Source organism: Nicotiana tomentosiformis, chromosome 5 (assembly GCF_000390325.3).
Source record: "Nicotiana tomentosiformis chromosome 5, ASM39032v3, whole genome shotgun sequence".
In the NCBI taxonomy this organism is placed as follows: Eukaryota; Viridiplantae; Streptophyta; class Magnoliopsida; order Solanales; family Solanaceae; genus Nicotiana; species Nicotiana tomentosiformis.
Genome location: NC_090816.1, coordinates 96,401,341 through 96,413,855, shown reverse-complemented (window position 1 = coordinate 96,413,855; position 12,515 = coordinate 96,401,341). Strand labels below are relative to the sequence as shown.

The window sequence follows — 12,515 nt, the reverse complement described above, 5'->3', positions numbered from 1 at the left end:
TATCATATTTAATTGGACAAAGTTTGTGTTTGATCTATCAATATAAAAGATACTTTAACTACATGGATTCTACGCTAAAAGGCTCTACATTTTATTACGCTAAAAGGGCACTAGTCTTTAAGCAAATAAATAATCTAAACTAGATAAAAACAACAAATACATTTTAATCACAAAACAAACACAAAACACTAATATCTTAGTCCGGATAAAAATAACATACTAGTTTAATCGCAAAAAAAATATAAAACAACATGGAAATACATTCAAAACAACTAATATGCATTATTATACGAGTTTCGACATAAACTAAATCGGAATACCTCGATTTATGTTTTTCTGAAAGTCGATGAATTGAAAATTTGAGCCCGAAATGAGGAAACCACAACAATAGAAGGCTTGGCTAGGATGTGAGACCTACAATCTTATCTTTTTGTGTGACGAGTGGGTCCACTATAATTTTTTTAGAAGGAAATTTGGAGGGGGGAGGGGCTAAGAATTTTTAATTTGGGGGAGGGGGAGTCTGGTTTGAGTGTGGGGAAGAAGGAGGGGGACCGTTTATTTATCTATGTATAACGCGGTATATAACTGCGCTATACATATATAGCACGGTATATAATAGCGCGGTTATATACCGCGCTATGCATCTTGTATATAGCGGTTTAAAAAAGCGTTATATATATAGCGCTCTTTTTAAAAATGTAACTTTTTTTTAAACACACATTTTCGTCACACTAGTCCAAAAAAACCACAAATGGGTTCTGGACTCTACTTGAGGGACTATTTTAAACCTACACCAAACATAAGTGACCATTTTTGTTATTTTTCTGTATCTTTTCACATAAGACCATTTTGCAACCTGGAACCGGTTTCTTCACCCAAGTCCACTTTTTTGCACTACAGCAACCACAGGCCACAGCCAGCTAAAACCATAAGCAAAAAGCAAAACCCAGTTTGATTCAAACAAGTCTACGCTGTGTGATTTCTCAATTGAGGTTCCTTTTCTTTCTTCTCTTTGTATTAAATCAATTTTGTCTGTATTTCACGCTACAATGAGATGCTTTCATAAACAAATGTGACGTGTTTATGTTTACAGCTACTTCCTATTTTTATGTCTTAAATCTTTGAGAACTATTCAAGAAAAAGAATCTTTGAAAACAATCCCCCCAAAAAATTGAATCTTTTCCTTTTTCGCCCAGTAGTCTGTTTCCAAAGTTTGGATTTTTATTAGAGTACTGTTCAAATTTCTGAGATTGATGGTATTTTGCAGAAATGGGGTCCTCCGAACGTTTAAGATCTTCGCTAATGGTGTATAGGAATCTACTAAAAGAAGTGGAAAAACACATAGGGAAGGAAGAACACAAGGTTCATTTCACTGACTTCATCAGGGAAGAGTTCAGGAAGAAGAGCAATCTTGAATGCCCAAAAGACCCATCTTTTATTCAGCGGAGGATTAATCTTGCTCAAAATTATGCTTACCTTCTCAACAGTGTCCACCATCATAAGGTTAGCTTCATTTCTCTAGCTATCCACAATTTTTGCCGCGCTATCTCTTTGTTTGTACTAGCTCCTCTTGTTTCTCTAAGATGCTTCTTGATTAGGATGAAATTCAGGAAGTTAATTTTGACTTAGGAGTATATTAATGGAAGGATATATTAAAACAATTGTTAAAAAGTAATTAAAAGTCAGGTTTATAGACTTAACATCGTATTAAAGTTCAGATTTTCCCCCAGGGCTTTGGTCTAGTGGTACACTGATGATGTTTGGGTTAGGTGCATGTCATGGTTTCGAACCCTGTCGAACACAAAGCCGTGATATTTAAATGGAGGAGGCTAGAGGGGCGGGTCTTTATCCACTGAGTTTCGAACCGTGCGCCATTGGTTCTCGGGAATTTCTCGGTTATAAAAGAAATTAGATTTTTAATTGTTAAATGAATTTAAAATCGGAATTAGTGAAAAGTCATATGGTGGAACATTATAGGAAGTTCTTAAAATAAATAAGAGTATCTTATGAATTAGGACATAAAAAGATATTTTTAAAATCTCGATTTGTTTATAATGTACTTAATTTGTTCAGTTAAGACATATAGCGGAGTGAAATGCAAGTCCCGTAGATGGTAGTAAGAACAACAATGTTACATGGAGTGCATGTGGAGCCTCTAATGTCCAATACACCTACAAAATGAGTCACAAAAATGTTAATGTTGAGGGGAATGTGTAATCATGGCAATATTACCGGTGATCGTATTCGATAAAGGGTGTAGATAGCACAATAAAGCATAAAATAAGAAAAGGCTGCTTTGTTATGGTCCATTGCAAGGTATGAGACTTGAGTCCCACATCGGTATTGCAATGTGCTGATGTGGGGTTTATATAGCCTTGGGCTCTCCCACCTTAATAGCTAGCTTTTGGGGTGTGGTTCTCCCTAGGTTGTATCAATGGTATCAGAGCCGCCTTCCGTGTCCGCCGTGCCATGGACGGTGACGCCGGTATTGCAGTGTTCGCCCGAGGCTAGAAAAGTCTAGCGCACAGCCGTCGGGGACGACGGATGCGGAGCATGGTGGTTTGTTATGGTCCATTGCAAGGTATGAAACTTGAGTCCCACATCGGTATTGCAATGTGCTGATGTAGGATTTATATAGCCTTGGGCTCTCCCACCTTAATAGCTAGCTTTTGGGGTGTGGTTATCCCTAGGTTGTATCACGCTTGAGATGGTGCAGCACCATTATAATAAGGTGCTAAAAAGGACGAGGTAGACCTAAAATAACCTGGAGAAAGATCGTCTCAGAAGACCTGCAGTTCCTTGGAATTTACGTGAATTTATTAGGGACCTATAGAGGCAATACCAATTAGTTGGGTTAAGTTTTTTGTTTTATTTTGTCATACTTACATAAAGTCTGATGGCTAGGAGTCTCTTTTGTCTGGTTATAGACTCGAATGCCATTGTATGGATAATTGTGGGATTCAAAGAACTTCTAGGGTTCTAGTTTTGGAGAAACCTTAATTTTAAGGCAAAGTATTTTTAGGTAAAAGTAGTATTGGAATGATTAAGGTTTGAATAGTCTTGAAGATTCTTATAGCTGACCCTAACTTTGTTTGGGATTGAGGCATGATTGATATTGATATAAACATATAGTAGCTAGTAATGAGCAGTAGATCATCAGAAAGTGTTGAGCACATTGGTCATTTCTAATGAACGTTTCACAAACTTATTCGTATGATTAGAATGCGCATCAGATTGTAATCATCCTATGCTGTGTGAACTGTGAATCAAGGGAATAAAATTAAATTGTTTACCTATCTTCTTTTAATAGGGGTAAAGAAATTCATCATAAAAGTGCTGATGCAACATCATCCATCTCATCGCTAGCTATGTTAACCCACGACAGTCAAAAGCTGCATATAAGATGATTATGGATTATGAAATCTTCATCAAGACAAGTGTTGTCGAAGAGGAAGTTAATGTGCTCATGGGTGTAATATTGTGGCATGGCATCAAATACCATGAGAAAATCATCACTAGGGTCAACTTTGTTAATATATTTGTCAATATAAATAATTTTTTGCTTATTGTAAAAATGACTAATGGAGAGCAAGAAGCAACAGTGTTTCTATTTGTGGAAGACTTTGGTAATATAGGAGGATTATGTGATAAGCTTATAGGTAATCCGTAACTTAATCATAATTATATAGGTGTTTAATACTCAAAAAATAAAAAGAGGGAGAAGAAAAAGATTTTCCATCTTTTTTTGTTAAAAATTTGAATTAAGATTTTATTGCTTAAACTTGATAATAAGGCATTCTCCATCCAACTGAGCTGAGTCATTTTGTCAAACACACAATGTCAGCGTCTTACCAACACATGCAGCATTTTACTATGCATGATTAAAATAAAAATACAAAATGCTGGTCTTTCAGACTCCTTTCATAGCTTTTGCTACTCTGAATGACACTCCTATGGTATTCATATTCCACTGATATGCAAAATCCTAAAGCTTATCACTTGTTAACAGTAGGTGGCTTTGAATCGAAAATGAATTGTCTTTTCTGATTGATGCAGTGTGTGTGTGTGTGTGTATATATATATATGTTCATATCGCTGAAGATATTTTCTGATTGAGCCCTATGTATACCTTGTGGTTTTATCCTTTATTACTCGACCATAAAGTTGAAATAAATTAAAGGGAGTCATGGGGAATATTCTTTTCTCAACTTCAGCATTTTATTTGTGTAGTGACCTTCCCATCTCTTCTTTCATCATGGTTCTCTGGATGTTGTGTTGTTCTTGTATTAAGGAATCTGTGATATTACAATTGCGTTTTACAAATCAAGTGACTTCCTTTATTTCTGCAGGACTTGTTATTTTCTTACAACATTGCAGTAGATAGATCCGATGAGATGACAAAAGTGCTGGGCAAATCTGCTGCAAGTGTGGGGCTCCGCCTTCCTGATGTTTATCAGTCTTGAAAGTTGGTAGGTTATCACCATTTTCCTTTCCATTTTCTTGTCTATGAAATGGTTTGGTAACAAACACGTTTATGCTGTGAAATTTATGGCATATTCCTGTCTAAAGCATATTTGTGCTTGTGTGCTTCGAGGCGGATCACAGAACTATGTAGAATTGGACTATCACACCCTCTATTCTAGCTTATTTTTTTGAAATACTCTACCTAGCAGAAAACTTTAAGAGTCTGGTTATAAACCAACTCCCTTCCCCTGGAAGAAAGAAAGCAGCGGCTAGCACGCTAAACTAAGATTAACCAATGTTCGAACTGAGGAGGGGGTGGGGGGAGTGCTTTTGGGATATGAAATTTAATACCTACTCAAGCTAACTGAATTTGACTATGCATTATGGACGTTATATTGAATTGAAGAAGTTCCTGTATTAAAAGTTTTATTTATTCTTGACACACCTGAGATGATAGTCCAGGTCTTGTCTTCTATATTCCAAATCATCCTTTATTAGGCTGTTTGCTCTCCGTTTTCTGCTAAAGCCCATCGCTTGCAGTAAGTTGGCAGCATTGATGGCATTTGTCATTGAGTTAAAAAACCACTTCTTTTCATGAAGCACATTAATTGTGGTATTTTGAGAAAATAAGCTGTGGGTTTTGGCTTATATTTCATATACCAGCTGGGGATAAATTTTAGGCTTATACTTCTCCTTTTCACCGCTTTTCAAGCTGGAGGAAATGACTGAATGCACTCCTAGCTTGACCAAAGAGAAGGAAAATGAACCCTTTAAAGTGGTTTAGTGAAGATGTCTGCAACTTGAAGCGCAAAAGGAATACAGCGTGTAGTGAGTGCACCAAGAAATACTTTTTTCTCGAACAAAATAGTAGTCTTTCTCGATATGTTTGCTCCAAGCATGAAATACTTGATTAATTTACATATAAAGTACACCTTTGTTGTCTTGTAGAAGCTGAGGCGAGTGATATAATTGGATACCAATGTCTCGAAGAAGAAAAGTTAGCTAATGTAATTTTACAGTTGTGGATGCATGGATTGATATTCCGCTTCTGTGCTAGAGTTGGAGACCGTTGGTTGTTTCCCGAAGGACTAAGAAATATAGTTGGTGCTTAGGTGGATGCAATCCCTGAAGTGCTTCTCCTTGTGTTAGGACAACCTGCCTGCTCTGCATCGCAGTTCCCATAAAGTTTTGAATGGACTTTGTGAAAGGAATGTGAGGCCATAATGGATTATTTCTTCTAATTTCAAAGAATTCTTTCGATTGCTTTTGTATGTTCTTCCACTGGACGTGGAGGAGCTGACATACCTTATTGATTGCATTAACAGTTTCAGGTTGTGTGTAATTGCTGAGGTATTAGAGGGCGTCTACTAAGCAGGGTCTATGTTTTGAGTGTATTGTGAGGGCTGAAATTTCAATGCCATGAGAGTGTTTAAGTGAGAGCAGTCCGTGACTTTGGCTCGATTTAGTAGTTCTTTTGTCTACCTACTCTGGAAGATGGTAATCCGTGTGCGAAAATATTGAGCTTCAAGGTTGAGCAAGTAGTGAAGCTGGCTTAGACCTCTGAGAGAGAATTTTATGTGTAGTTTCTTGGTTAAATCCCACATAAACACGGCATTATTTCTTGTGAGGATAATATCATCAACATAGATTGATTACTAAAGTAATATTGTTCTTATTCCTTAATAAAAAAGTAATATTGTTCTTATTTAATGTAAAAAGAGAAGGGTCTTGACTGCATTTAAAACCAATATAAATCAGGAATTTTGATGTACAATCCAAAAGGTCATGACTGTACCAGATTTCTTGCTCAATCAACCTTTAGCTTAATTATCAGCACTTCCCCGCTTTGCTCAATCTACATTTGTAGCGCTGGTACTAAACTGTTCGGAGAACAACACAATTGTTTTGCAGAAAGCAATTGTGTTATTTCATAAAATAAAAAACAATTGTTTTCATTTTTCTGTTTTCAGGAAAAAGAAAACAACCTAAAGGCTGTTTTCTGAAAACTTCTTCCACAATACACAATAATACATGCTTGCTCAAGAATTTTAGTTTGGAATTTGGGGTGATATCCAAGTGTGCAATATAACTTTTTCTGAGCATCCTATTTGTTTCTCAAGTCTGTGCTAGCCTATGCACATGGAACAGGTCATTGATATTTCTCTAGAGATTACTAATTCGCATTAATGGCTCTCTAGAAATCCGGAGGTTGTATTTCAGGGCTGCTCCCCCCCCCCCTCTCTCAGCTGGGGAAAAATGGTATCTATAAGAGGGTTATCTCTTTAATGAAAATAATGTTTCTGTAGCTCTTTTTCTTCTCTTTTCATTTATTATTTTCAATTTTCTTTTTCTTTTTCTTTCTGTCTTCTTGTTTTTCAGTCCAAATTCATATTGCTGAATTCCCAGCATACAATTTTTTGTGGAAGGTGATAGGTTCTTGCCATAGCAGTTCTGAGCTTGTTTATAAAAAATTGAATTATAGTGGTCAAAAAGTTACCCTGTCAATAGCATGCTGAAGCTTGGATAGTCCACACGCGTACGAAACTATGGAGTCCAGTGAAATTACTCGTCACACTTGCTGAATTTAAAGAGACGTCATTTCACCACAGGAAACTGTGTCACAGTTTCTTCCATTATCTTGCAGTAGGCCATTATTCATCCCTATGCTAGCCGATAGTTAGCCAAAGGAATCAACATCTACCGAGCTTCTCCTAAACTGTCACCCAACAGGTCCAACTTTATTAGAATTTTGTAAATTAATGAGAATTCCTTTTTCTGATTTATGCTGCACCCTATTTTCGATTTTGCACTGGTTCCAACTTCCTGTTGTATGTTTCCTTTAAATGTGGGTAGGTTCTGAATTCTTTTTTCTTTTTCCAATGAACCAGAGGAATAGTTTTTCCATGAGGAACCTCATTGCTGCCATGGCTAACTGAATTTAGGGCCACTGTTTGTATTTTCTGCTTCCAGATAGAGGACTACTCACTACCTTTCGTTTTTACTTGAGTGGTTATATTGAATGATGAAGTGAAATAGAGTAATCCAGGTCAAACAAGTGTTATTGGGATACTACAGTAAGAACATAGAACAGCTTCCTATACATCTCTGATACTACACATTTATTTAGTCATATAAGATGCTTGTCTGCAGCACTTTTATCACATGGAATCCATCTCTCATATAGTTTTTCTCAAATTCATTTGTTTGTTTGCAGCAATGGTATCACGTCAATGGCGGTTTTCAGATGATTCTACAAGGCTGGAAGCTGAAAATTAGCACTGGTAGCCTAGATTTGGATAAGCGAATAGACGATAGCATGTAGCATTGACATGGGAAGAACCCCTCCCCATTCAAGGGGCTGAAAAACTTGCCAAAAGCAAATGAATTGAGCAGTATCCCTGGATGTTCTGTCATGGGAGTGTTAATTTTTGTCTTAAACTATTTATCTTTGTGGGGAAAAATAACTTTGTGCTAATTGCTCAGAGCAGCTTATTTTGACGACAGGCTTCCATTAATAATTCATTCTGCAGATTATGCTACATTATCTCAGTCCATTTTATTTGTGGCAAGTTGGTGAAACAATCTAAACTATAGGACAAATTCTGGTCAAAAGTATTAAAGAGCTCTAATTATTAACAGCAAAGAGCCTTTACTATCAGTATTGACATTTAGATTTCACTGTTGCCTATAATACTTGAGTTTAATTTGTGTATATTATTATTCAATTATGGTTCATATTCTGGGTTGAGTTTATCTTTAATTAAAGCATTTCTCGTGCCCTCCGACCGTTGGAACTTGGAGTATATATGTATGTCCTTTATAATAGAAATAGATGTCATCAATTATCCGGATTTTAGTCCATCTCGATACAGTACTACACCAAAACTAAAGGAAAATAGGTTATTCATCTCCAATTCCTCTGACCAATAAATAAAACCAAAACGACTCAGTAGTAACCCATACTACAAATTTTAAGAATGTATCGATACTCGACCAAAGCACTTCTATCCAATAAATGAACCCAGAACGAGATCAACATTGCTAAATGAACGTAACATCGTTTCTGACTTTTGATATTTCTCAATTATCCTGAAAAAAGTCAGAACTCTCGTCGATATAGAGGCAACTATACGTACCTTTCAATTCCCATCTGCCTTGCTTGGATCTCCTATGTTAAACTATACACATACATTATGTGTTATTATTGGATCTCCTACGTTGGACTCTCTCTCTCTCTCTTTCTCTCTCTCTCTCTATATATATAGAGAGAGAGAAAGAGAGAGAGAGAGAGTCCAACGTAGGAGATCCAATAATAACACATAATGTATGTGTATAGTTTAACATAGGAGATCATATATATATATATATATATATACACACACACATTATGTGTTCGACCTCCAACTGTATTTATGTGGTTCTACTAATTGTGTTAAAGAAGCAAATAAAATTTTATACTATCAGTTAACATGTTATAACACATAACAGGTTATATTGAACATAAATTGTAGTGGTCTTCAGTGAAAATAAAATAAAAAATAAAAATAAAAATTGTATAGTTGTATAATACAACAGTCACCTGTTATTGCCATATCAAGTTATCATGGGAAAAATGACACCGTATGCCCAATTTTATTATTTATTTTTTATATATATACATTTTATATTATATAAAAAAATTATATAAATTTTATATATTTTTTCGGCCACGAATTGTAAATAGTTTATAGCTCATGCTAAAAAGTTAAAAAAGCTAGTCGTGGCACGCAACATAAAATTCACCTATGTCACAGAGCTAAAACTCAGAGATTACTAGATTAATGTACCGGTTTCTCTGTATATATCAGATAAATTAATTGCAAGGGTGCGTAATTATCCCTCTGTTCAGGATAAAACGTAGTTGCAACTCCACACAAAGGTTTGCCCAATTTACATTCATAAAACGAAGTTTGGTACTACTGGATCACCACGGAAAATTAAAAGAATCCAACAAAAAAAGGTAGAATAAGAGAAAAAAAAAAGAAAAGAAGAAAGAAGGTATTTATTGGAGAATGATACAAAGATAAAGAGGCATATATTTACAGTACCAAGTGTTACACTATCCAACCAACACATAAAGTGCGTAAATAATGCCAGGTATGTACCCCAGAATTGTTAGCAACAAACATATCCAGAACTCCACCTGCATTTTTTCCCCAAAAAAGAAATGATTATTACAAACAAAATCAACATAATCTACAACTCCGAGTAAATATTTATTAGGTATTACACAACTGCATGAATGACAAGAATTGCTGCGTTCGCAGCTCATCAATAACTAGATTTTTTCTGATTTTTAAAAGATTCAATATGCTGATCGATTCCGAATTTAATTTTGTTACATTTTCTTGATCCGTTTGGAATACTTTTTCATTATATACTTTAAGCAATCAACTTTTTAATTCATTATATACTTAAATCAACCAGCTTTTTAATCACGATAAGTGCTATTTTGATATAGAATTTCAAATTATTCCCTGCAAAGCCACATGCAATCCATAAAACATGCCTACAGGCTACAGTTATTCAATCTCATATCCTTTTCTTTCTCTTCAAATGATGTATTTTTAGTTACTTAACAATTTAATGGGGTGACCAGACACTATTTTTTTTTATCTAAACAAACCAGACCCTATAGATGTTAGGAGTTCAAGAAAAAAAAAAGATTTATACTTAGATAGTCATAAACATGTAATAAAATTTCTAGTCCCAAACATGAACTCCTAATAGATGTTTTGTAGCAGTAAGATCACGTCGACAAGAGTAAAATGAAAAAATTAAAATTAAAATTTACAAATATAAAAAGGTATTTTATTTTTAGAATGTCACATGAAATACAACCGTCTTTTTAGAATTAGACCAAAAACCTAGTACTAAGCATTCGGCAACAGATCTTTTTATTCTTTCTAAAGGGAGTAAAGAATGATGCTAAAAGTATAAATATAAAAGGAAAAAAGGGTAGAAAAAGAACATACACCACAGCCATAGCGAAGGAAGACACCAACAGGAGGAAGGATGATAGCAAGGAGGACTTCAAGAAAAGTTTCAGAACCCATAATTTCTTTCTCTGTTTGTGTTTCCTTTTAGGTTTCGTGATCTGTAAAACTTGGGAAATTAAGAAGGAAGAAGAAGTAAAAGGAGTATATAATATGTGTCAGCTAATTAGGGCTTAAGCAGACCACGTGGAAGCACCTCAACACGTGGAATCCTATGGCTACATATATGTGTCTTTCATTGACCACCAATACTTTCCATTAAATCTGCACTTTTTTGGGTGCATATCATGTTAAAATTCTAAACGTTTTCTCAAGTCATTAGCTGTTCGGCAAGTGATTCGTATTTTGTACAATGAGAATACATTAAGACAAGACATATTGATGAATTAATACAGCTGGATTTTGTAATAAATTACGAAACTTAATACACGATTTTATTATAAAATAAAGACTGCAAAATAAATAATCCAAAAATATAAAGTGAGATTGATATATTATTTAATTACAAATGATGTACATAATAAACTGAAACTTTCTCTATTTATAAAAGAAAGGAAGCAGTTATGAGACTTTTCTTGAGCTACTTGTAAGCTATCTGCATAAGCTGCTCGCAACCTGCCTGTTTAATAAGAAACTACTTCAAGTCATTTAATTGAGTTGCTTACAATCTGTCTGGCATCAACTGCTTGTAGATAAATTTCAACGGAGTACTAAATGGATAATACAATAGAGTATTAAATGGATATCTATAATATACTATTTTCATAATACTCTCCCTTGGATGTTCATTATTAAGTGCCTCATTAAAACCTTACTAGGAAAAATTTCATGAAAAAAAAATCTAGTGAAGGAAAAAGAGTATACATATTTAGTAATACACATTGCTAGCTACCTCATTAAAAACTTTACAAGAAAAACCTTGTGAGATAAACCTTAGTAAGGAAAAAAGAGTATAACATGTATTTTACTCCCCCTGATGAAAACCTTGTTTCAAATATTTGAGTCTTCGCATTCCAATCTTGTATGCCATCTTCTCAAAAGTTGAAGTTGGTAAATATTTAGTGAATAATTCTGCCGGATTATCATTTGAACGGATTTGCTGCACATCGATATAACTATTTTTTAGAGATCATGTGTGAAGACTAACTTATGTGAAATGTGAGTCGTTTTATCTCCTTTTATTCCCTTTAATTGGGCTATGCATGCAACATTATCTTCATATAAGACTGTAGGTATTTTGATATCACATTTCGTACCACATCTCTCTTTAATGAAATGTATCACTGATCTCAACCATCACATTCTCAACTTACTTCATGAATAGCTATTATCTTAGCATGATTGGAGGAAGTAGCAACAAAGGACTATTTTGTAGATCTCCATGATATTGCAATATCTCCTCATGTAAATAGATAACCTTTTTGAGATCGAGCTTTATATGGGTCAGATAAATAATCTACATCTGCATAATCAACAAGATCTGCACTACCTTTGTTAGCATAAAATAAACCCATATCAAGAGTTCCCTTTAAATATTAAAATATATTTAATTCCGCTCCAATATCTGTGTAGGAGAAAAGCTATATCTTGCTAGGAAATTAACAAAAAAAAAAAACTATATCAGGCCTTGTAGAATTAGCAAGATACATAAGTGCACCAATTGCATTGACATAAGGTATTTCAGGACCAAGGGGTTACTCATTCTCTTATGGAGGTCGGAACGGATTTTTATTCACTTCAAGTGATCGAACGACCATTGGGGTACTCAATGGATGTTCTTATCTATGTAAAAGCATTTTAAGACCTTTTCTGTATAGGCAAACTGATGGATAAAGATCTCGCCTACTAAATATTCAATTTGCAGAGTAATATAAAGTTTTACCTTTTGGAGCTCTTCTGGAGTTCCTATGAGATTTATCTCATCAACATAAACATCAAATATAACAAACTCTGATGCTGTTTTCTTTATAAAAATGACATCATTTATATAACCTTCATTCATCAATTATTCAGTGA

General features: G+C 34.7%; 2 protein-coding genes across 5 annotated transcripts; one reads left to right on the top strand and one right to left on the bottom strand.

Moving 5' to 3' along the window:
* The first annotated feature begins 808 nt into the window (after positions 1–808).
* LOC104103542 (uncharacterized) lies at positions 809–8,003 on the top strand. Of its 4 annotated transcripts, none has more exons than XM_070175119.1 (4): positions 819–992; positions 1,268–1,503; positions 4,350–4,469; positions 7,679–8,003. In XM_070175119.1, exons 2-3 carry the CDS (start codon positions 1,270–1,272, stop codon positions 4,461–4,463), a joined length of 348 nt encoding a protein of 115 aa, XP_070031220.1. In that variant the 5' UTR covers positions 819–992; positions 1,268–1,269; the 3' UTR covers positions 4,464–4,469; positions 7,679–8,003. The 4 variants fall into 4 exon arrangements, with proteins under 4 accessions (XP_070031223.1, XP_070031220.1, XP_070031222.1 ...); XM_070175121.1 differs by having other exon boundaries at positions 824–975; XM_070175120.1 differs by lacking the exon at positions 819–992 and adding an exon at positions 1,051–1,072.
* A 1,482-nt stretch (positions 8,004–9,485) lies between these two features.
* Positions 9,486–10,670, bottom strand: LOC104107420 (salt stress-induced hydrophobic peptide ESI3). The gene is made up of 2 exons (XM_009616220.4): positions 10,479–10,670; positions 9,486–9,646 (listed from the first exon to the last, which is right to left on the bottom strand). Exons 1-2 carry the CDS (start codon positions 10,557–10,559, stop codon positions 9,563–9,565), a joined length of 165 nt encoding a protein of 54 aa, XP_009614515.1. The 5' UTR covers positions 10,560–10,670; the 3' UTR covers positions 9,486–9,562.
* Between the last annotated feature and the right edge of the window lie 1,845 nt (positions 10,671–12,515).

Bases quoted from the DNA above. Each gene is read 5' to 3' on its own strand.
- LOC104107420 (XM_009616220.4), bottom strand. From the start codon at position 10,559: ATGGGTTCTGAAACTTTTCTTGAAGTCCTCCTTGCTATCATCCTTCCT. The intron at 9,647-10,478 runs GTATGTTCTTTT...GAAAAAATGCAG, and splicing joins TCCTTCGCTATGGCTGTGGT to GTGGAGTTCTGGATATGTTT.
- LOC104103542 (XM_070175119.1), top strand. From the start codon at position 1,270: ATGGGGTCCTCCGAACGTTTAAGATCTTCGCTAATGGTGTATAGGAAT. The intron at 1,504-4,349 runs GTTAGCTTCATT...TTATTTCTGCAG, and splicing joins ACAGTGTCCACCATCATAAG to GACTTGTTATTTTCTTACAA.